The sequence below is a fragment of the Rhyacophila brunnea genome, unplaced genomic scaffold (assembly GCF_057557595.1).
Source record: "Rhyacophila brunnea isolate RB1 unplaced genomic scaffold, BYU_Rbru_1.0 scaffold_8, whole genome shotgun sequence".
NCBI classification, from domain to species: Eukaryota; Metazoa; Arthropoda; class Insecta; order Trichoptera; family Rhyacophilidae; genus Rhyacophila; species Rhyacophila brunnea.
Genome location: NW_028233350.1, coordinates 5,921,497 through 5,947,875, shown reverse-complemented (window position 1 = coordinate 5,947,875; position 26,379 = coordinate 5,921,497). Strand labels below are relative to the sequence as shown.

Sequence of the window (26,379 nt, the reverse complement as noted above, 5' to 3'; positions counted from 1 at the left end):
CTTTACTCTCAGCGTGATGAGAGGCTGCTTGGTGAGCTCTCTTATCTCCTCGTTGCTTTTGAAGTCATACCACCGTACACCCAGTATCCGTCGCAAACATCTGTTTTCGAAGCTCAGTATATGGTTTCTCTGAGCCTTCATAAGGTGCCATGATTCGCTAACAGAATTAGAATTAGAAGCTATTCGAAAACAGCATCGTCAGAATGCAAGTGTCGAATAGGCGGCATTAAGATTTGACCGAGTACAATCGTGAGTCCCAGACGCTCCGCATTGAGTTGAATGTTGCTTCAGCCATTCCCATTCGGATAGCGAGCTCTCTCTGCAAAATGCCATCTCCCGTGATGTGTACCCCAGGTATCTGAAGCTGTCAACGCTCTCGATGCTTTTCCCCTCGCTAATCAGAGGGACATCTGGATCGGGACTGGTGCTGTTGCATAAAACGTTGGTTTTCTTCGCGTTGATTTTCAAACCAACGGGATACGAGTTGTCATGCAACCTGTCGATAGTCTCTTGAATGCCCTCGATTGACTTGTCGAATATCACAGCGTCATCGGCGTATTCCAGGTCGCATAGCTTCACCGTGGGGGTAACAGAATATATGCATCGATCAGGTGGTATCGACTTCCGTAGTATGAAGTTAAGTTCATACCTAAACCTTTATATACCTACATAGTAACTTCAAGTGAAAATACTAAAAATGATCACGTAATACTAAAATACTAAAAATGAACGATGAATTTGTTCGTTTTAAGCATTACTCGTTATATCGTTATATAACATTTTTCGCGCCATAGAACATAAAAAATCTGAAAACCATCGTAAAATCCCCGAAACAAGCATGGCATTCACAAACTACAAAATAAATTGTTCATCGTAGTGAAGTTCTGAGCCGCCGGCGCTGGTAGGTACATACTGACTTCACAAAGCTTGGATTTTTTACATGAAATTTCAACCATATGCGTCGATACTTTTTCAATGTTGTCGGCGAAAACCCCAATTAGGTACTTAGACACTTAACTAAAGTCATAAACGTAATCCGATCCCGGTGGCATCGGTCTAGTTAATAATATTCTTTCAGCCTTTTCTTAGTTTAAAACAATACATTTTTAAAGTGTGTTTTAAGATAAATAAAAATATCTTGAAATATTTATGAAAATATATCTACTGAAAATATTTCAGTAGGTTGATGGATAAATAATATGTAAAGTAACCTTCTTATAATAATTCATAATATTATTCTCTATTTGCTAGGTCATATATTTATAATAATACTTGTTTATTTGGTTGAAATTAAAAAAAAATTAGTGAATAAATCAATCCAAGGACCACTAATGCATTCACTGATTTAAAACGACAAAGCAAAGGCATTCATAAAAAAATTGGAGCTTAGGAAATCAAAATGACCAAAAAAATGTTCGCCACTTTTAAATATTTCTACGTCAGATATATTGAAGCAAACAAAAATCTACTTACTGAGTTCTTGGTTAGTTTGCTAATGCACTTTTCACATCATTATCTTATTAATAGCAAAAAAAAGTTTGTGGTTGAAAAATCCTCACCCGGGGGGTCCGCTTCGGGATGTGGGGTCCATGATAGAATCCATTTGTCAATGAACGAAGATGAATTTGGATTGACTACTGTTGAAATTGATTGTGCTAATAAAGAAGCACATTCGTCAAACGTGAATGTATGCGTCGCTAGATTTCAAAATCAGCCATGTCCATAATAGATGCATAGGAGAAAAACAGTTTTTGTTTTCTCAAATACACAGTCACAAGGGTGAAAGTTTATATTATTTCGAGTATAGAATATTTAAAATTAATAAATTCCACATTTTGATAATGCAGAAATGTTAGAAAGAAGTAGTTCTTCAGCAATTCACAAAAAGGTCAAAAATACCTAAGGGTGACTTAGCTGATTTTGAAATCTAGCGACACAAGTAATAAAACCATGTTTATTTTTTTTCATTTTTGTATTCGGAAGTAGGTACCTACATTGTTTATTTAAAAAGGTGTCTGTATTATTTAATGAAATAAAGGGGGGGGAAGGCGCCTATATTAGATTTTTTTTAAAGGGTGGCAGGGAGGGAGGGTAGTAACATAAATTTTGGAAACCACTGACTTAACATTTGAATGTTGTCTAAAAAAACAAGACGTTAATTACCCTTCATGGATATTTTGTCTAAAAAGAAACAAGACGTTAATTACTTACCCCACGTTTAATTTTTTGACAATGCAGAAAATTATTGGTCACTCAACGCGTAGGTACAATATTTTGCCGAAATACTATAATTTTGAAGGCTCTGTACTATAATTCCACTTTCAAAATATGGCAACACTGGCTGACAAATGACAGCGAGCGGTGTGGAGAACCAGTAAAAAGACCCAACTACAGGCATCGTGTCAAATCAACCAAAAATTATAATATGTAAGTATATAAAAAAATAATATTAATGATGAATTTTCTCAATTTATATACGATTTTCGTCTAGCCACAATATGTCGACATAAAAATTATAAAACATGTAACCGATTTGGAAAAGGTTAGGGCAAAAGTAATTGCTAAAAATCTTCGTTTTATAAATTAACTAAGTAGGTAGATACCTATTCATGAAGCATTATTTATAGATTGAAAACAAATGAATACGATAATTAAATTTATGTGTGCTTATGGACGACGAGCTAGGATTTAGCAGGTTGGATCTTCATGACCGTATCTTTCAACGAACGAAACAAATCAAACTAAACCATAGACAATATACGTACAAATTGTATGAGTAGAAAGAAAACCGGAAATGGTTTTAGATTTGACGTTTGGTTCAGTGTATCATTGAAAATCAAACCGTTCTCGGACCATCAGTGGGTCTATTCTATGCTTATCGACCGCTAAAGTGATAAAGTGAAAAATATTATCAAACTTAGGGTAGGTTTGTATCAAAATATTAGCACTTATTGTAACAATTACACGAAGCCGGTTTTTATTGTTGCAATAAGTGCTATATTTTAACAGCACCTATCTTGCTGCTGTTAAAATATCGCACTTATTGCAACAATAAAAACCGGCTTCGTGTAATTGTTACAATAAGTGCTAATATTTTAATACAAACCTACCCTAAGTTTGATACTATTTATCAATTTAGTGTTCGATAAGTATAGAATAGACCCACTGAAATGGTTTGACATGAAACGTCAAACCTATTCGGACGATCCATAGACTAATGACGATCTGTCAAAGTGATGATATGCATTATTCAGCATTTAAATATCGTGAGATGTTCATATTATTATTTTAGACATTTACACCATAGGAGTTCACTTGAATTATGTATATTATAGATTAATAATCAATACCTATTATTCATAACTAACCATACGCGAACAAGAAGCCGCTTTTGGTCTTGTTATCCCAAAATCTAGCCATATTTTCTATGCAAAGAGTTCGATTTAATATCATTACGTACTTATAATTTTATTTTATTATTATCATGTCAGACCAAGAATTTATTTTTATTTTATTTAATTAAGTACGTATTTATTTAGGTATATTTTGTAACGGAGATTCTAAAGTACAAACTGACTTAATAAATCAACCCGGAATGATCTGGTTCTATATTATTAGGTAGGTACCTAACGAATTTTATCAATTTAATAATAATAATTTATGTTCGATTCTCGTCTAACTCATAATATCATACTATCGACATGAATACAATCTAACAAGTGGGCAATTATGAAAAGCTTTAGGCAAAAGTAATTTATGTATTTATATATTAGTAACTAAATGGCTACCCATTCAGGAAGCATTATTTATATTTTGTACATTTAAAATAAATGAATACGACAGTTTGTTAATTTTGTTTTATTGTAGACGACGATATGTTAGAATTTCATAACAAGTCGACGTTTCAATAAATGTTTTTCTGTTTTAGAAACTATGTTATTGAATTAATTTTAAGTACTGGCAACACTAATTGGTCGTCAGAAAACCGTTTCCGTGGACATTTACCAAACGGTCACAAATCAACGGTCTCATTTCGTTTGTTTGATTCAGGTTGAATGATACAGACTTACAGTTGCTATTTTAGACAATTAAATTATTGAATTAATTATACATACTGGCAATACTAATACGTTGTTGAAAATCGCGTTCTCGGCTCTCGCTATGCTAAATTTCTGTCAGACCAATCGAATCTGACAAGTATCTTATCTATGAATCTGACCGATCGTTTGTTTTATTTGGTTGATTTGGTTCAGTTTGGCTTGAAATGCTGGAAAAAAGCTGTTATCTATGCATGCAATAATATGTAAGTAATTTGACTCTCGAACACGTAGGTAGAAACTGTTAAAATTTATTGAAATCACCATGAATCCTAAAATAAAATGTAAAGCATTGTTCTTATCTTATCGAATTTTATTTTTTCGTTATCTTCTATCATCCATTAAAGATATAATCTCATCTGTAATCCATTTTTGCTTCTTAGCTGTTCTTTAACATTCTAATTGAGAACACATTTTTTATCCTGTCCCACTTGTGTGTTATGTCTAAGGATGCTATGACTAGTTATTATTTTGTTGTATTTCTGTATTCAGACATTTAGTGCATTTTTCACTTGTTTGATTCAGTTGAATGTTTCAACGTTGGGTTGTGCGTGGTTCCCTTAGTAACCTTATTAATCTAATTTCAACTATAGCTACAACAGTATTGTAGATGAGATGTTGGTTTCTAATGATAAGTTTTAGTATAATATGGTACACTATTTTTGTGACGATCACGAATTAATAGTATAGTCAATTTGATTTCTTACAATGATTTTGCTATAATATTGTGGGGATTTCCATGTGTACAATCACATTGCTAGAAGTTTGAATAATTTGTAATAATAACTTAGAGCCATACCTACTCTGTTTATTTTAGAATTGTAGTAGTTAGTCTTTCTCCTCGAACATTTTTTTTGTCCTAGACCAAATTATACTAGATATTTCATCACTTATTTGCATTGAAATTTTGTATAATCAAGGTATCTTCATTATCTTTCGTCGATTTTAGAATTAGATTTATATTTTCATCAAATTCTTCAATACAGCCTTCATTTTTATCGGTAGTTGTATCGTACACCTGTTTTATATTATCGTTACCAATTCACGATGTCACAGCATTACTCTGCCAGAGTAGGGAACAAACTATTGACCGATCTGTTGATTTTACCGGTGACTGATATCCACACTATTTTGAAGGTGGCTATTATCATTTCCCGAGTAATATAAGGTAATATTGTCAGTTTTCATTCTGCCATTTCCTTTCCACTTTTCTTAGCTGATACCAAGGATATCTAATTTTAACATCATTCATTTCCAAAACGACGTTGTGCAATTTTTTACTTACATTAATTGCGCAGTCCAGGTCGCAATCTATATAGTCGGCCCGGGGATTTTTAGCACCCTCTGGCCATTTAAGGCCTACCGGAGACTGAGAGCCATGCAATTTGATTTTTCTGTCATGATTTCTAGGGATATAGTTAATGTGGTAGCTTTCCATTGCTTTCTACATCACAGTTTCAAAGCCATTAAAGTCGTTGCGACTATGTCTTCAGTGATTTAAATGTAAGCTATAATCTAGTAGTAAGACGTCTATCATCTCCATCTCACACATTGCTGCTGCCCAATACCAGGGATATTTATTGACTTCCCGCTTAAGATCCGCTGTGTTTTGCGATACCAGGGTTACCTTTAGAAAGATGTGGTTCTGGCACCACACACAGACAATCTCGTTAAGGGAAAGGCTAGTGATTTATTCTAAATTTATATTATGCGTCCACTTGACCTATTTTATGCAGACAGTGAGGACCAGTGTCTGGTTTACTCAGAGCAAAGATACTACGTCTACAGTGTCAAGTGCCACTTAACGTAATAATTAATAAACATATTTTTTCCCTTGTAATAAAAAATGGGTGATTTGAGAACATAATCTCATTAATTTTAGAAAGTTAAAAGGTATCTATATAAACTTTGCAATGACATTGATTTTGAAATCCATTTACTCAATCCGGTCACTGATACACATTCAATCCTCAGCACATTAATTTTAGGTACATATTTGAGTGATGGGATTTCCATTTTGACAAGATAACTGCAATCAATTTATTTCACCCTGTCAAGTCCCATTAAATAATAAAATACCTAAGGAGTACGTTTCCTCCAGTAGGTATTTAAAATGCATTATTATTAATTGCAGAGAATAAGAAAAATACAAAAGTGCTGATAATTTGCTGAACGGTGCTGTCAGCATTAGAGAGACGACCCTCGGAGAGAATCACCACGTTTTCGCTGCCACTCTCGACAACTTTGCTGTAGTTTATAACAGACACGGTATATAGCTGTTTCCTAATTAAATATTTTTATATTCAGAAAAGAAAAGAGTGGTTATATTTTAACAAAAAATATGTAAACGGAAAAAGAGAGTATTTATTATTATGATTTTAAACAGGAACAACGATTATTAATAAAAATAGGATTCTATATTATATTACGAAGCAAGGCAGTTCTTGGGTTATAGCTCGCTTAACAAGCTGGTAACATTTTAAACTACTATACACACAAATCTACTGTAGAGGCTTACTTAATCCTACAACTGACGCATTATTGTCTATAGATAATAATAAGAACAAATGACAACCAATAAATTAGTTGCATTCCGGTTCTTCAACGATATATTCAAATAATGCGCGCAACTCCGCATAACGTTCAACTTAAAATCAAATTCCAAATTACAATGTAAACGTGTCAACTCAACATAAAAACTAATGTGACAGTCCTGTATATTGCCGTGTGTATACAAACTTATTATCTACAATACAAAACCAAGAAATGCAACCACTTTGTATCATTCCTCACTACCCGAAGTACCATATCACGCACACTCAACGCAACCTTCCAGAACGGATATTAATAACATCGGGGCTACATCAGCAACTTTCATTAAGCCGGCTCGCACATCACAACTCGCCTTGTGTGCCTGACGGCCATAAATAAAAATTTCTGAGAATGCCGGAGAATGTTGCATGCTACAACCTCGCACATCTGCCTAGCGGCAAACGTCAAACGCGAAAAAGGAGAAGTCTCTCGTCTGCCATTTTTATTGTGTTGATTGTATGAACAAACGTCAAACGCGATGACCAGCGATGAGCGAGCAATTACAGTGTAGACAGAGACAGAAATGGCCGATGGCCGCAGGCTGTGCGCTTGCGCGGAGCCGACATTTTTCGAGATCGACATGCAGGCTTTGGCCAATGCAACTAGACGAATGTCGCAGGGTCGCAGAGTTGCAGTTGCATCGGCCAATCTGCGAAGCTCCATTTGATAACGTTTTTTTCTTGGTTTACGATGACGTCACATCGACGAATTCGTCGTAAGACGCATGCGGCGAGTTCTGATGTGCGAGCCCTCTTAGAGCATACATAAGCGAAAAGGCAAATAATTTTCAACTGTATGTGGAACGAAATAACGGCCGCGTTGCCATTCGGAGAGCGATAGTCGAAGTGTCTGCACGTCGATTCGTTTTGTCATGGCGTCGGATGAAAATATTCTTAAATCGTGTAAAGATGACTAAAAATTTTTACATATGTATTTAAAAAAGAAAACATGTCAATGAATATACTATTATTATTACGATTATAATAATAAACATAACATAAAAAGGACGCATGTTGAATTTTTATGACAAATTATATTTCGTTTGCCTCGCGTCATTGGCACCCGCGACCCGCAATCCGCGCATCGCCTAGTCACAATCTTTTTAGACCATGCCTCAGCTGAGCTTATAGCCTTAAGTCCTGATATATTACTTATTCTACAGCGCGTGAGCCACCTTTCAAGTAGGTTTCACCTACCTGGTAGGTTTACGTCATGATCGCCGTGCGAGTGTGGGAGCCCTGTCAGTTTCAGATCATGAGAGAGTAAACATGACAATTAATTAATGGCGGTGATCCTAATGAAATTAAATTTATTTGACAAAGGTATCCTTCAAACAATTAGAATACTGTGTATACGTATATGTATTTTAAATCATGTATCCTGTCCATTTCTATTGAAGGTTTTCAGCTATCTTTATTACATCGCGCACCCTTATGTTCCCATATCCAATTATTTCATATTTTATCATTACGCACTATGTCCAGCATACATACCTTTCCATATCACGCTGTGCTACTATAAAAACACCAGTTGTCTCTAGATGTAATTTATGTTTTTTTACAGGGAAATATAAAGAAGTGGATCCTTTATTTAAGCGAGCTCTGTCAATTCGCGAAACAGTCTTCGGAAAGGAACATACTGTTATAGCAAAACAGCTTAACAACCTCACAATGGCTTGGCAAAAGGTATTTACGACTATGTACATATCTATAATTATATGTACTTATATAGTAGGGGTGTCAACTAATTTTTACATAAGATCTACTTTGGAGAAGAAAAATCCTCCGCGATCTACTTTTTCTGAAATTAAGGATATATATAAGTACCTACATATCAAGGAGGTAAAAACCTTCTCGTTTTTTTGTACTTACATATTTGAACAATTTATTTTTTCGAATGGCATAAATTGTTATAAACGGTATATTTTCACAGATCATACGGTATATAAATGTTTATATTTTTCTTTTAATAACACATGGAGTTATTGGCATATAAAAAATTGGTACAAATACTGCACTTAGGAGCTTTCATCTCTTGTAATCATAGAATATTAAGTAGTCATAATATGGTTATTATTTTACTCTATTTTCACAAAATTTAAAAGGTAAACAGAAATTATAAATCAGATTATTATTTTTTAATTAGAATGGTATACAAAAAAGGAGGAAAGTAATGATTAAAACAATATTTTAATGCCTTCATGATTTTTTTTCTGCTAATATCAGTAGTGTGGAACAGAATCATAAAATGAGTGAGCATCGGCAGGAATTACTTTTTTAACTCTTGTAAATGGTTACATTTAGTATTTGTGATAGGATTTTTTTGGTAATGCAGGAATTTCTATCTTTCTATGTTTATATTTATACAGGTTAACCCCCCCCCCGTTCATCGCGAGGCATACGTTCTGGATATGGTCGCGATAAGCGAAATTTCGCGATCAACGGGGAGGGGGGGGGGAGCATTCCCGTGTTTGGCCTCTCTACTTTTACATATTGTGCAAAATTTGCGATTACTGTCAATAGTAATGCCTTACAGCCACGTTTTACAGCAGTCACTTGCTCGTAATCTTCGTCATTCTCTTCTAACAACTCCATGCATTGATTGTGAAGAGAAAGGGCCTTTTCAATGGTTTTAACTCTTAACTTTCGCACAGGAACAGGTTCAGAGACATCATTTTCTAGGGACGTATGGCAGTCCATTTCCTGTAGCTTTTCATTAGTTATGGGTTCGCCGTGTGATTTTAACAAAGTCTGAATATCTACAATCTACATCAACACCTTCGATGCCTCCGGATATGGCTATAAGACTAATCTCTTCGATGATATTTTTTGGAATATCATTTTCATTATTGCAGTGAACTTCAACAATTTCACTAAGCAACCTTTTCTAAACACCCTTCATACATGACTGGGTGACTTCATCCCACACTTCGTCGATATTTCTGATAGCTTTCATAATATTAAATTGTTTCCACCAAACCCGCATGGCATCTCTTTCACATCCATCAGTTTCTTCAATGAGTTGAAAGAAGAAGAGTTAGACGATCCTTGGATGCTTTAAATCCAGAAACAGTCTTCTCCTCTATGGAAATAAACGTATGTGTTTGCATTTGTTTCCAATAGAGTCCCGTCTCATCCACATTACATATTAAATTTGGTGGATAATTTCCCCTTTCAACAATTTCCAGTTTAAAAAAAAAATCGCAATATAACGAATCTGCACTCGCCGGGGTTGCGATGATCGTGGTGGGTGGGCGGGTTACCTGATATATATAGTACTAGCAGTAATGAAAAGGCTAACTTTAACTGCCTGCAAATCAGCTGTCAATACAATGCACCTCCATTGATATCTCTTCTTTTTCAGTCTCTTTCTCCTCCCTTGCCCTTTCTTCTTTGATGATACGATGTGCGTATTGCTCATGATTTATGCAATCAACAGAATGGCCAACGCATATGTTACACGTCATGTCTTTTGACGAGGACGAGTATGTCTCCGTTATGATTTTCCTGAGATGTATACATACCAAATGCGCTTTTTTCACCAAAGACTGCATCGTAAAACCCCCAAACCATGGGTATTTACAAACATGTTTCTGCGAACTGATGTATACCAGGTACATTAAGATGGTAGCATAGATACATCAGCCATGTTTGGGAGATTTTTCTTCGGCATAATGGCAGATCATATGATGGTGTTTCAGTAATGTTCGTTTCGAAAGATTGTGGCTCTGCAGATGGCGGATTGCATAATTGTTTTCCAGTTCCCATATTTTTATGGCCAAAAGATCCATGATTTTTTGGGTTTTGGTACTTCACATTTTTACCTGTAACCATAAAAAATACTTCATCATCAAACTAAAAGTACTAATCGCATTATAAAAGCAATATTGGTAACTCAAACTATATCTGTTTAATATGATGCAAATAGAAATAACTCACATCTTACAATACACACTATACAAAAGTTATTCAAGAGAGATAATTAAAAACCTCATATCTTCAAAAAGTTTTTAAATGATAAAAATAGTGTAATAAAGGGCATTTTCATGCAATATTTTTGCATAAAAATGTAACACATTAATGTATTCAATAAAAAAAATAGAAAAAACAAGCACAAATAACACCAAAATCAAATAAATACTCATTAAATAGAATGGTGACATCAGTTGCAAGATGTTCCCATACAAAATCAACTGAAAACGGAAGTTAGGAGATATTGTTTGCACTATTATGGTCTATGGAAGATAGTAGATATTTCCATCGTCGAAAAATGGATATTTAGAGCAAACATATATTTATGAGCTATTGCCACATGGTGTATTTCCAAGACGACCACAAGATGGCATTAAAAACACCATTTCAGAAAAAATGCTAGTTAGGAGGTGTTGGCGGTTCACGGTCGATATATACATCCGCATACATACATACAAATGTTTTATATCAACACCATATTATGCAATAATTATATTCGGTTGTATCCATACCTAACGATAGTCGCGGTAAGCGCGGTGAAAACCCAAAAATCTATTACGATAACAAACAACCGTGAAAGTCTAAAACATTATAAGTAGATACAGTTATGTTATCAAAATATCTTCGATGACAGCTGTAGTGATTTTGATATGCTTTGGGTATACTTTATGATTTTGATATACTTTCATTATCAATTTTTGAAAATATGCATATTTTGAAGAATTTGGTATAATGGTTAAATTATACCAAATTATGCTAAACAGATTAATAATAAATAAATGTGATAGCCAGTCGCCATATACCAAAAATTTAGGTTTATGACTAGGGCTTAAATAAACGGCTAACCGGTAATAACCGAAATATTTTTTTATATGTCGGTACGTTTATTTGTTAACCTGATAGCTGCCCGTAACGTAACGAATACGTCATGCCCGGCCGCGATTCAGGCGCCCGTAACGTACGATATATGTCATGCCGTTCTGCGCGCTTGTATGAGTCAAATATTTATTTATTCAATTTTAAAACGTGTAACTACATTTCTGATCAGACCTTGCAAGCAAAAAACATTTGTATGGCGCATACATCGCGAGAATAAGGGAATTTCCCGAGAGGCCAAATCATGGTTAGCTCAAAGTTCCCCTGTACACTGGGATTTCTACTACTAGGTATGATTCAATACTGATGCGATCGGCGTGTAGTTGGCGCCGAGTTATAAATTAGTAAAGTCGGAATGCTAATTTTCTTATTCAGATTTGCGTTATAATTTAACTGTTTTCAATGTTTCAATGTTGAGTGACCGAGTGTTTTTATTTATATTTCACATACAATTTGCATATAAAAAAGTGTTATATTTACGAGTTTTGTTTTAAATTGTACCTACTGAAGTTGAATGAAAAGAAAGATTTTCGATGTTTTTAGATAGAAATTGATGAAAGACGTTGTGACTATTTTTTATTTGTATTTCGGATTTAATTTACGTATAAGGAGTGTTTTATTTACGAGTTTAATTTTACAAATTTTATGATTCAATATGGATGAAATTGACGATTTTGGTGAAATCGATAACCTTATCGAAACAGTCGAATCTGAAGACGATGGAAGTGATGATTCGGATGTTGAACTTGAAGAAACTTTGGAAGTGGATGAAAGTCAACATACCACATCAGAATCCACTGAAAGACTGACATATGAGTGGAAATGGGATATGTTTGAGCCGCGCGCATTTTGTTTGTATGTTTTGAACCGTGCTTCGAAATTTTCCATACACAAGAAAATTTTTAGTGATTTTAATGTGTTTAGTGTAATTTAGTGCTGTCTGTATATATGTTGACATTTTACAAAAATACTATAAAATTTATTTTTAAAAATACTAAAATATAGCTTTATTAAATTTTTTAAAAACTATTTTTTGTAAATGCAGTGCAGTGATAGATAGCCCAACCATATCTGAAAATTTACAGACATTTTCACGAAATTGTGTATGAAAAACTTTTTTGCCGAACTTCAATTGAGGTCTCATAATATATTATGTAGGTGCATGAAATTTAACTTTTTACTGATATTTAAATTTTATTATAATAGATTTAATTCCTGAACCCTGGAGAGTATACCCAGTGCTTTCAGCTGGGCTTCTAAAAGGTTAAGTGAGTAAATGTACATCTTACGAAAACAATAATAAATTTTAAATATTAATAAAATGCACGAACAAAATAGGTAAAAATTGAATGTATTTAAAAATATTAGAATACACGATTCTACATAGATTATAAATAATATCTATATATATAAAACAAAGTCGGGTTAGTTACACCATTTATAACTCAAGAACGGCTGGACCAATTTTTATAATCTTTGATTTGTTGGATTTGTCTTCGTTCCGAATAGCAGAATAACTATTAAAACATTGGATAAATCACGGAAAAAATAAATTATGAAGAAAATTCATTTTCTCATACATTTTGTATGGAAAGGCTTTTGACTGACATCGATGAATTTGAATGATGAAAACCTCGCGCATTTGAAAATAAAAGAAAATCGCAAAAAAATTAAATCCGTATACAACGCCATCTCTGATACATGACAGAAACAATAAAGAAGAAACAAACAAACAAAAGAAAGAATGATAGTCGAAATGTCTAACTGTCAATGGTGTAGTGTGCCCAACATTTCGTGCTTCATGTCAACAGCTCAATTTGCTTGAAACGATACTCATTGGGATATGATAATCGCTGAAGCAATTGTTTCTGCATCTCCAAGTCAGATACGCACATTATTTGATATCATTATTTCGACATGCTTCCCATCGAATCCACCTGAACTGTGGAACAAGTGAAAGGATGACATGTCAGAAGACATTTTACATCGAATTTGTGTCAGTTCAGGGAATTCCGATCTCGAGGTGAATGAGGAAATACATAACCAGGCTTTGCTTTTGATCGAATACATGTGTTACCTCATGTGCGGCAGTTTTTAGTCAAGTTAGGAATGCCAACGCCACATCGTGGAATGAACGACGCTTTCAATCGAGAATTGGAATGTGATCGTGAATATGATCGAGATGCATTGAACCAATCAGTTCGAACGAATGTACCACTGTTGAACCATCAACAAAAGGAAGTGTATGGTACGTTAATGAAGGCAATTGATGATGGAAATGGTGGCTTATTTTTCCTCGACGCGCCCGATGGAACGGGGAAGATATTCCTCATGTCATTGATTTTGGCTACTGTTCGTGCGAGATCCGAAAATGCTGTAGCAGTTGCTTCTTCTAGGATAGCGGCCACGTTGTTAGAAGGATACCGAACGCCTCATTCAACGTTGAAATTGCCGACTGAAAAACCGACATGCAACATTGCGAAATACTCAACAATCTTGGCCAAAGTTTTGTTAGCAAGTGAAATCATCACCTGGGATGGATGCACAATGGCGCACAAACGCGCATTGAAAGCACTCAATCGAACTATGAAAGATCTGCGCTCAAAGAAGTTTTGGAGGCGCAATGATTCTACTATCTGGCCATTTTCGCCAAACACTACCAGTCATTCCAAGATCGACCGCTGCTGATGAAATAAATGCTTGCCTCAAATCATCGACTCGGTGGTACTATGTGAAGATACTTCAGCTGACGACAAACATGCGAGTTGCATTGCTAAACGATCCATCTGCCGAAGATTTCTCCAAGCAATTGCTGACTATCGGTAACGTCCGTGTTCCTGTCGATGAATCGAGCGGATTGATTTCGTTTCCGCTGAATTTTTCCAATTTCTTCTCAACTAAGGACGAACTCATCAACAAAGTGTTACCGAACATCATTGCTAATCACAAACATGACAATTTGTTGAGTGAACGAGCATTCTTGCGGTAAAGAACAAAGATGTGGATCACTTAAACTTCTCAATTCAAAACCAAATCGTTGGTCCACTGCATTCCGTCAAATCTATCGACTGTGTAACAAACGAAGACGAAGCAACCAACTATCCAACTGAATTTTGAACGACTGAAGGTTGGCTCGGTATTAATCATTGAATTGAAATTGAATTACAATATGTGAACTTACCAGACCCAGGATTCGAACATGGGACCCTCGACACTATAGACCGGCGCTTAATCCACGCGGTCATCGTGTGTGTACAGTGTGTACAGTTCAATATAATTAAAATACTTTTCATTTTGATTTGATTTTTGCACATTTATTGAACTTATTCATTTTGAGTATTCATTTTAACTTAATAAAAAACTGAATTTAATTCAGCTAATAAGTTAACACAAGATTATTGATTCTGAGGCGGTACGAAGTTTGCCGGGTCAGCTAGTATATAATAAAAAATATACATAAGTTGGCAAAAATATCAAATTACAAATACAATGGATTTTTTGACATTCTCACGTCATGTCATAGTGGATATATTATAGCGCATGTACATAATGCTGTAAAAAACAAAATATGTCCGAATAAATCAAACTTAGTACAAATGACATACTTAAGTACAATATATTCAATTTTAAAATGATATATTTTAAAAATACCAATGCATCTAGCGTTTCATGATTCATAGAATTTCGAATTTTCGTGCAAAAATAGTTTGCAACTGAAAACACTCGTTCACTAGCCGTTGACGTTGGTCGAACTGTCATCAAAGAACTATATTTTTTTTTCTAGGTTTGGAGTGCGTTTTCTCGTTGACTCTGATAATTTGAAATCTTTGTGCAACTCCAACAGTAAAGATCTTTATCAAAGCATTTTGCTTCTGGTATATATTTGAAAGATACGCTTTTATGCATTGCTACAAGTGACGAGTCTGTTGTATTCACGAAACAGATTAATAAATAGAATTCTGATAGGCTATATTCAATACACTACATTTTGATGCAGGCTTTTGAATGTGTAAGTGTCCTATGAAAATGAAACACGCATTGTGCACGTGTAATAGTGTGTGTAATACACCAATATTAAATGAGCGTTAATGCATAAACCGAGAACAGTTGTCAGTATTCGACGTATTATGTATTCTTGACACGTGTTTAAGTTTATCCTGGATTCTTCTTTACTCGAGATCGGTTGCCTGCTACTCCTTACCCGTTAAATATTTCAGTTCCCATTATTTCTGTGTTCCTTGGTTGTAGGTAGGTTTTCGTTTCAATTGTACTAGTCATGGCAATTTCTACAATTTGGTTCACATGTTTCGGTAATTTCATCTCCGCTTTCAGAATATTTTGGAAAAAGCCTTTTCGTCATTTCTTTTGCATATGATAGCAGAGAAAATTTTGACGGATAGATCTCTAGAATAGTTATGTAGGTAATTAATGTGTGATACTTTCTATTAATTCAAAAAAATATTATGTGTGTTCTAAGAAATATTAATTTAACATTACAAAAAAATAGAGGCCTAGCTGTCGTTTTCAAAATAAAATATAACTTATTTATTTTATTTACAGAAATTTTATAAAAACTCACCCTGAGAAAATAAAAAAAATGTAAAAAGTTTACCTGATATACACTGGTCGGCGGTTACTTTTACAAAACACTTGTTGAAATCCTTCTTGTAAAAACTGTTCTGTAATTTCTTCGTGACAATTAGGTACTAGAATATTTCTTTCACGAGCTGGTCAACAAACAATACTACAGAAGAAGGGCACAATGAAGCCGCACAACGATATCTAAGAATTAATTAATAATAACGTATACTTTGAGTTTTCCTATTTATGTAGATATTTTGAAGTTAGTTTATTAACAGTAGGTATATTTTATGAAGATAAAAATATGTATTCATAAGACACGTGCACTCAACTTAACCAAGGAAGTTGGGGATGCCTCCCCGGTCATCACTGGTTACAAATGGGTGATTCACAAGCATAGTGAACCAAGTCCATTCTGGTTATTTTTGAGTAAGCTAGGTTCAAACATAAAATTAGAGTATTTATTATCAGAGTATTATATTATTATTAGAGTATTATATAATTAGCTTACTCAAAAACAACCAGGATGGACTTGGTTCACTATCGTTGTGAACCACTCAAATGTAAATTGTACGTAAAACATTTCACTATGGCACAGTTCGCCGTGAGCTTTCTATCGGAAAGCGATGACCGTATACTATATTATGGTCTCCGATTTTATTAGATTCAATATGAACATTAATTCAATTTTCATAGCCGATTTTAGCAAAATTCATAAATTCAAGAATGAAAACCTAACCTTACCTAACCTAACAAATAATGAAATATATCGGCTATTTACAAAAAAAAAATTGGTGCTGGCTTCCTGTAAAGCGTAAACCGACAAGTAGGGGAGCGTGGGGTAATGGGAGCTTGCGGGTAATAGGAGCGACTGCAAAACAGGTACCATCTAACGCTAAAATGACTCGGAAATAACCAAAACATCTTCGTCAATCGTTAAACGATACGTTATCAAGTAATTTACGTAGGCGACGTTATTTAATTATCTTGGCGTGCCATTCCTGAAATAGCATTACAAATATTTTGGTTGTGTTTATCTCTTTGTTTCATAAACTTATGTATATACTAAGAAGAGCGGTCAACCGAATGAAATTAGCCGGTTATCAGTTAATTTAAAAACCCATTGTAACCCGGTTAGTTGGTTTCGGTTAAAACCGGTTAAGAAGCTCTATTTATGACTTAATGAGGGGGAAGCCATTTAAATCAAGATATACAATGTCCATGAATGTCTTCAAATATGACTAATAGTGAATACACGTGTCGCTTACGTGACAATCTTTAATTCATATTAAAGACTTTTCTTCTTTGTTACGACCTCATCGTGACCCGGATGATTTGACTTTTCAACGGGTTGGAACTACTCCTTTCAGCATTAAACGACACGCAAGGCCTGTGACCATAGATATATATATTTTCAAATGAAACCCCCCCCCCCAATAATTTTTCTGGGTTCGCACCTGATACATAAGACACGTAAAAAGACTGGCGAGCTACAGGGATTCTTGGAGGTGTCGTGCGGTGTCCATATGCTCAGCTAAGGGACGGACATAGCCGATGATGATATATTTGACGTCTATTCCAACTATGTTCATTGTGTCAGAATGTTACATTCTCAATTTTGGTGAATTATTAGTTGCATACTATTTTTTATTAATATTCTATATTTGCCATATATGCATTTTATGATGGTTTGATTGTTTATCTTTTTGTCTCAAAGTCCATTCTTTCTCATTTGATGTATTTAAAAATGGTACAATTAATATAATAAAAATGTTTTTAAATGACTTTCAGGGTAAATATAAAAAGGCAGACGCCGACACCCAATGCGATTTGGCCTCATCTTGCGTCATACAGGTACAAACAATTAATGTTCATTGAGCGTAGTTATGCAAAAAGCAGACAGTTCACAATTTGGGAAAAAATGAGTTATCGTGTTTAACACAAACTAACATGTTTGTTTTACCTTTGCATAAATCAGCCAGGCAGCCTGCATACAAAAATATTCTATAAATGCGTTACGAAAATTTCACAACGAAAAACACGCTAACGTTGATCTGCAGAAAGCAGCCACAATCACTATTTCTGCATTTAATTATTTTCACAAATAGTTGGTCTCCTAATTTAGCAGAAATCACTCTCGACATGACCTTGGTTACTGACCCTATCATTCTCTGCTACCCGCATTCTTATCTACGACCCGCATCCTGTCCGTCAGTCAAAAGCGTCCCTTAGCCGGCTCTCCGCTGAATTCTTTTTATTTTTCTTAAATTTATTTCGCCGATAGATCCTCCGATGCGGACCGTAGGATTTATAAAATTTTATTACAAGCTAACAGTAGCGGTGTTTGCGAATTTACAAGTCCAGTTGACTAATAGGCTAAAGGTCGAAGGTTAGGTCGTCTAGTGCTCCAGAGGAGTCGTCTGCTAAAGGCAGACAGTTTCAATTGGTGTTAGAATGAATGAATAAAAATGAGATATCAGTTGTTATTATTTAGCTATTGAGGTTTATCAAATTTTCATGTGACACTATTGATACAGTGTGTGCTTATTGTTCTTTATTTGTAAATCCTATTAGATTTTGACAACATGGCAAAGTGTAGTAATACGATATATATCATGCATCCAAAGTTTAGGCAATAAATGGATAAGGTACTCTTTTATTATATATTTTTAGAAATCTGTTAGTTACTTACCTAATAATTAATATTAAGATTAAGGTTCGCATGCATTGCTTCGGAGTGGCACATTTAACAAAATAAAAGAGTATAAAAAGAAGGGAGGAACTCGACTAATATAACTTTTCGGAATAGATTTTGTGTTACATTTTGTTATGTAGAATCTCCAATATAATTTTGTATATCTTATTGAAGATTTTAATACGATGCATTTGGAATCAAGTAAAAACTGCGTCGACGCACGAACATTGCAGTGTCGTGTGTCTGAGTCTCAACATTGTCATGAGGGGCAGTGTTAAAAAAACAATTTAATTTTGTATGTCTTATTAAAGATTGTAATAGGATGCATTTGGATCAAGTAAAACCTGCGTTGATGCACGCAAGTTGCAATGTCATGTGTCTGAGCCTAAACACAAACATGAGAGGCCATGTTAAACTCATCACTTCTGACAGTTCACATCCTGGGATAATTAACTGTCTGAATAGGATACAGCACGTTAATTAAATCATTTTATCGTTAAGAGGACGCTCTACAGAATCGGCCTTGAGAATTGAAAATATGATTTTTTTACATGTGGTCCATAATAACTGGTCTACTAGTTAATATAAAAAGGTTGCCGCCAATGTTTGTCTCAATAAACTCCCTACAAGTGAAGCTTGTGAAGTGAAGCTATGGGGTGACCAAAAAATAGTACTTTCTAATAAAATTTATTTTCTAATAAATTTACTAATAACATTTAATGTTACTAAATTCAATATGTTTATCAGTTCTTTGGTGGGAAGTATTGCAACTGATATGATGGATATGATAACTTTTTTGATTATGTGTTGGCCACGATATAAACTTAATAATATATTAATAACTTTTTAACCTGAAATTGTCCGACAACTAAACATACGAAGGATGTTGACATACATATCAACCTACATTTTTATTTCATGTGCTATCCAAAAAACATTACTAATGAATAGTGCTTATTTGTAATGTTTAGGACCTACATATTAAAAATAATAGGTATTGTTTAATTCTAATGCATATTTTTTAAAACGTAGAATTTACTGTCTGCCTATAAAAAGAAAGTGACTTTTTATTGCCTGCGCAACTTCACTTTTATACTAGTGAAACAAGTGGTAGGTAAAGCCAATGGGCGAAATTATATATTATATTAAGAGTGCCTAAAAATAATTATTAACATACAGTCACTAGACACATTATTTTTTTATTAATCCATCGGACTGGCGGGCATATAAAAAATGACTATAAAAAATGACTGTCGCTAGAAAAAGTGTCTGACAGGGCTGCCGACGCAATTAATTATATTGTACTTTTTAAATTTAATTTATAATATATTTTATTTAAGTTTTGTGCATCTAATGCCGGGTCCACACTGGCGCAAAACAATGTCGCGCGACAACCTCGATAAATTTTACGATAATTATCATAATGGCTTAAAAATTTTTACGATAATTATCATACTTATCGTAAAATTTAACGAGGTTGCCGGCAACATGTTGCCAATTTGGACCCGGCATAATATCCACTGTGGTTCACGTAGTGGCATGTACCTGTTTTTCTGGGGTCAACTAATTCAAAAAGTAAACACCCATAATAGAATTTTTCCAGTTTTGGTTGCATTATATTCCAACTCATTTCCGATATTATTAATGGAAATTTCTCGGTGTACATAGTAAACAAACCTACGAATAAAAAAAGACAGTAAGGAACACAGTGATTCATCGCAGTAAAAACTGGCAACCAAAATGGATTATATAATATATTCCATCGTATTATTTTCTCGAAATCATAAAGATACTATAATAGTATTTGAGTATCAACCTATGTTCAATTTGAATTGGGTTATAATAATAATATACCCGTAGATATATCAATAGTATGTTTGCCACGATATCCACCCAAGTTATCAGTATGTACTTGCACAGGTTTGATTAAAAACTATGATGAAATTAACATTTTACAAATATTATATTATTTTGACAGCCCTGTTTTCTGATCAGCGGACACGTGCAGGTGGTGTTTATCAAATAATAATGTAAGATTGTCCACAATAATAATAATGTAGAAGGTCGACAATAGTAATAATACTAATAATAATGTTTTTTTTTTAAATAAAATCTCCGATGATTAGTGATTTTTGCCAAAAGATCGATTTAAATTAATGTGCGTAAGACGCCGAGGTCGATTTCATACTAAATTATATTTGAATACGGAGCTCTTCAGCCGCCCCTTAAGTCCTTTCTTTCTCATTGAATGTCAAAAAAACTCTACAATTAATATAATAAAAATAATTTAAACTTCTTTCAGGGTAAATATGAAGACGCGGAACTACACTTTCGACAAGCACTAAAGATCTACGAAGTGAAATGGAAACCGGACGATCCAAAACTCGCCAAGATCAAATTTGATTTGGCCCTAACTTACCATAAACAGGTAATAACAATTGTACATTGGATCTTGGATTGTCGTAAAATAAAATAAGGATATTAGGAAACTTTTTTGTTCTCAATTGCTCGAGTTAGGTCTCACTTATTTCGGTCATATATGAATGACACTGTCTTTCCAATATTGTTGTGATTTTCCCACAAACTTGATATCCACTTTTCATGTCTGTGTGAGAGTTTCACCTAAAAATGAAATAATAGTCAATACAAAGTTTTTGTTTGTGATGTCACAGAGTGCCATGCAGAACCGTACTTAGAAGTGTTAGTCCTTAAAATAGGCATCCATATTCAGGTGGCGAATATCATTCTACAATGTGCAGAAAAAACAGGCGTAAAAAGCTCGGAAGTCACACCTCCCACGAAGCTTTCGAAGGCAACATTGAATCTTATGGAGCAGAGAAGGAAAACCAAGAGCAATAGGCAGGCACAAAACGATATGGAGTTTTCATCACTTTGCAAAACCGTTGGAAGGAAGATAATAGAAGACCTTCGTAAATTCAATGTAAACCTCATACAAGCAATTGTGAAGGCAGGCAGAAGTTTGAACAAAAACAAGCAATGCTTGTCGATAGGAAAACGTCAAATCATAGCACTAAAAGCAAAAGATGGTTCTATCATCAGAAATTGGGAACACTTGTTAAGCCGAGTTGAAGAGTTCTACAGCGATCTCTACAGTGATGACACTGACAATACGACTATAGACTTAGATCTTCAGAGAAATGGAAATTCGGAAGACCATACTCCCGAAATCACATCCTGGGAAGTAACCCATGCTTTAAATTACATGAAAAGTGGGAAAGCCCCGGGGGAATACGGTCTAACGATAGATATCCTCAAAAAAGCGGGAAAGGATGCAAATGAAGTGCTTGCACAATTGTTCACGGCCTGCGTACGCGAAGAGGATGTCCCAGAAGCATGGAAAAATGCCAGCATTGTCATTCTTCACAAAAAAGGTGACAGAGAAGACATAGCAAATTATCGTCCAATAAGTTTACTCCCTATTCTCTACAAGACGTTCACAAAAATCTCTCAAAACCGTCTGCAAAATGTACTAGACGAGAACCAACCGAGAAAACAAACCGGATTTAGAGGAGGATACAGCACTATGGATCATATCCAAGTCGTCAGATAAATCATAGAGCGGTGCCAGAAATACAAACTGCCACTATGGATGGGTTTTATAGACTATGAGAAGGCGTTCGATTCGATAAAGAAATGTTCAATACTCGACGCACTCAGAAAATAAGGAATCCCTGGGCGCTATATAAATATTTTCAATAATATATACAGTAGCGCAACAGCATCTGTCAATCTCCATAAACCATCGCGCAGATTTCCTATCAGCAAAGGAGTCCGACAAGGTGATACAATCTCACCTAAACTATTTACAGCTACCCTTGAAGACTTATTCAGGCAACTTGACTGGGATGACAAAGGGATCCCCCCAAATGGAGAATACCTGAGTCATCTGCGCTTTGCCGATGACATAGTAATTTTCTCGCAAGACTCAGAAGACCTCCAAAGCAGAATGCAGGAACTCGTTGAAGTAAGCAACAAAGTAGGTTTGAAAATAAATGTAACAGAGACGAAAGTCATGTTCAACTGCTTTGCGGGCCAAAAAGAGATCCTCATCAATGGCACTCAGCTCGAACAGGTGAAAAGCTACATCTATCTGGGACAACAAGTGTCTATAGATGGATGTATATTTGATGAAATTGTTCGCAGAGTAAAGCTAGGCTGGAGTGCTTTTGGCCGCCTGAATAATATCTTCAAAAGTGACCTTCCACTGTGCCTAAAGCGCAAAGTGTTCAACCAGTGTGTGCTTCCTGTGATCGCAAATGCGTGTGAAACATGGACCCTAAGTAAAAGAGAGATCCAGAAACTTAGAGTAGCACAATGTGGTATGGAGAGGTGCATACTGGGCATAACGCGAAAGGACAAAAAGAGAAATGAGTGGATAAGGAAGCAGACAAGGGTTTGCGATGTAATAGAGTTTATTAAAAGCCTTAAATGGAGATGGGCTGGACACATAGCTCGAAGAAGAGACAATCGTTGGACAAATCTAGTCATCCAGTAGTATCCAAGAAGTACAAAACGTCCGCATGGTAGACCTAGAGGCCGCTGGATTGATGAAATGATAAAGTTCTGCGGAAGTACGTGGCAACGCAATGCACAGGACGGAGAGAAGTGGAAGCAGCTTGAAGAGGCCTTCATCCAGCAGTGGATAGATTCAGGCTGATGATGATGATGATTCAGGTGGCGGCAATGTCAGATTGCGGTGATTTTTTTGTGTGTGCCTGATACATAATAATTTGTATGACGCAAGAACACTGGCGGACGACAGGAATTCTTAGAGGTGCTTCGAGGTGTCCATATATGGCCGATGAAGATATATTTGATATCTTTTCAATTTATGGTCATTGTGTCAGAATGTTACCTTCTCAATTTTGGTGAATTATTCGTTTAATAATAAAAAAAATCAGTTAATTATTCTATATTTGCCATGATTTATGTATTTTATAATAGTTTAATATATTATTGTCTCTAAGTCCATTCTTTCTCATTTAATGTATTCAAAAAATTCTACAGTTAACATAATCCAAATGTTTTAAACATCTTTAAGGGTAAATATGAAGAGGCGGTACGCTACAAACGACAAGCACTAGAGATCAACGAAGTGAAATTGAAACCAGACGATCCAAAACTCGCAGACATCAAACATAGTTTGGCCATAACTTACCATCAACAGGTATTAACAATTTATTGTGCATTGGTCCTAGATTGTCGTAAAATAAGGATATTAGGAAACTTTTTCATTCTCAATTGCTCGAGTTAGGTCTCACTAGTTGCGGACATATATGAATGACCCCGTCTTTGCAGTATTGTTATGATTTTCCCACAAAATTAATATCCACTTTTCACGTCTGTGTGAGAGTTTCACCTAAACATCCTAAATTTTTAAGGTCGAAATCTTGGCCATTTTGCAATAAACTATTGTCGTCGAAGGTGAAATCGAGAAGACTATCACATGTATCGCGTTCTATTTAGAGCCCTACTTGCAATAAGTGTGATCCTCGAAGCATATCAACTTCTTTATTTTATTCAATCCAACATGCATGTTGACGAAATCTCCTAAAATGCGGTCTTGTATGCAGCGCTCGAAATTTAAAGCGTGTAAAAATTAACGTAGTATACACCAGAGATTCTCAACTGGTTCGCGGAACCTTTAAATCCCTAAAAGTGAAAAACTACAATATTTTGAAATTTTAAGTAAGATTTTGCGTCATAGTTAATATTAATATAACAAAAGTTTTACGAGGGAGGAACATTTTTGTAGCAACAAGCGATTGACACTTTAAAACGCACTCTATAAAATGCACGCTATTGATACAGTGTGTGCTTATTGTTCTTTATTTGTAAAAAACATTAGATTTTGACAACATGGCAAAGTGTAGTAATACGATATACCATGCATCCAAAGTTTAGGTAATAAATGGATAAGGTACTCTTTTATTATATATTTTTAGAAATCTGTTAGTCACTTACCTAATAATTAATATTAAGATTAAGGTTCGCATGCATTGCTTCGGAGTGGCACATTTAACGAAATTAAAAGAGAATAAAATGACGGGAGGAACTCGACTAATATAACTTTTCGGTGAAGATTATCTGTTATCTTTTGTTATGAAGAATCTGCGATTTAATTTTGTGTAATCTTATTGAAGATTTTAATAGGATGCAGTGGGAATCAAGTAAGACCTGCGTCGACGCACGTAAATTGCAGTGTCATGTGTCTGAGCGTCAACACAGTCATGAGAGGCCGTATTGAAATCATCACTCCTGACGGTTCACATCCTGAGATAATTAACTGTTCGAATACGATACAGCACATTAATCATCACTTTTTGATTGGAGTTTAGTGATAGGTTAGAATAGTCCTGCTTTCTTAACATGTCTGTGTGAGAGTTTCACCTAAAAATGAAATAATAGTCAATACAAAGTTATTGTTTGTAATGTCACAGAGTGCCATGCAGAACCGTACTTAGAAGTGTTAGTCCTTAAAATAGGCATCCATATTCAGGTGGCGGCGATGTCAGAGATTGCGGTGATTTTTTTGTGTGTGCGCCTGATACATAATAATTTGTATGACGCAAGAACACTGGCGAGCGACAGGAATTCTTGGAGGTGCTGTGAGGTGTCCATATATGGCCGATGAAGATATGTTTGATATCTTTTCAAACTATGGCCATTGTGTCAGAATGTTAGATTTTCAATTTTGGTGAATTATTTGTTAAATAATAAAAAAATCAGTTAATCTATACTATTATTTCGAAAATATATTTGGATGTTTGTATGTACCGACACGTCAGTTTTTCTTTATACCAATCCACATTAGATCGGAATGCTTCACTCACGGACAATGAGTCGGATTTTGACAAAATTTGGATAGTAGACGGAGGCCAACGAGCCGGAGTGCGTGGTTGGGGTCTCGAATTTCAGATTTAACCCATCGCACCCCAGGGACAGTTTTACGGTTTTTGCGGAAAAAGGCCTTGAATCGCTTATACTATCGAATTATACTATATGTTAAAAATAAAATTCTCTAATATTATATTTTTTTACTTTTTTAAATTCAATCCTTTGGCACTCTACCTGTTAAATTTAGAATTTTTATTTTCAAATATTAAACTCCTGGGCAGCGCCGAGTGATCCGGCTAGTTATTCTATATTTGCCATGATTTATGTATTTTTTACTGTTTAATACATTGACTGCTGACCAGATACTTACTTTTTAATTACCACATTTAAATATCATATTAATTAATATATCTAATGACCAAGTACTCCAAACCAGGCGCGTGGTTAGCACTGAAAGAGTTTTAATATAATATTATTGTCTCAAGGTCCATTCTTTTTCATTTATTGTATTCAAAGAATTCTACAATTAATATAAGGTGAGTTAGGGTAAGTGCGTCTACGGGGTAAGAGCGTCTATAGTCAATAACTTTTTACTGTTTTAAATATAAGTTGTGACATCTGTGGGTATCTATTACACATGTAAATACACACACACCATCCAAAGATAGCAGTATAATAGCATTGTTTAAGGTCAGTATGACATTTCAAA

At 34.8% G+C, this 26,379-nt stretch overlaps 1 protein-coding gene across 4 annotated transcripts in view; it reads left to right on the top strand.

The window, feature by feature from the left end:
- Window positions 1–4,173: 4,173 nt before the first annotated feature.
- Window positions 4,174–26,379, top strand: part of LOC147063849 (uncharacterized) — a 45,464-nt gene continuing 23,258 nt past the window's right edge. Inside the window, exons 1-6 of one of the 4 annotated variants that reach the window (XM_085958941.1) lie at window positions 4,174–4,303; window positions 6,232–6,365; window positions 8,253–8,374; window positions 17,909–17,971; window positions 21,115–21,240; window positions 23,875–24,000. In XM_085958941.1, coding sequence (XP_085815067.1) covers window positions 8,360–8,374; window positions 17,909–17,971; window positions 21,115–21,240; window positions 23,875–24,000 — 330 coding nt within the window. In that variant the 5' untranslated portion in view covers window positions 4,174–4,303; window positions 6,232–6,365; window positions 8,253–8,359. The remainder of the gene's footprint in view (window positions 4,304–6,231; window positions 6,366–8,252; window positions 8,375–17,908; window positions 17,972–21,114; window positions 21,241–23,874; window positions 24,001–26,379) is intronic. The other 3 variants (XM_085958939.1, XM_085958942.1, XM_085958940.1) reach the window with 3 other exon arrangements.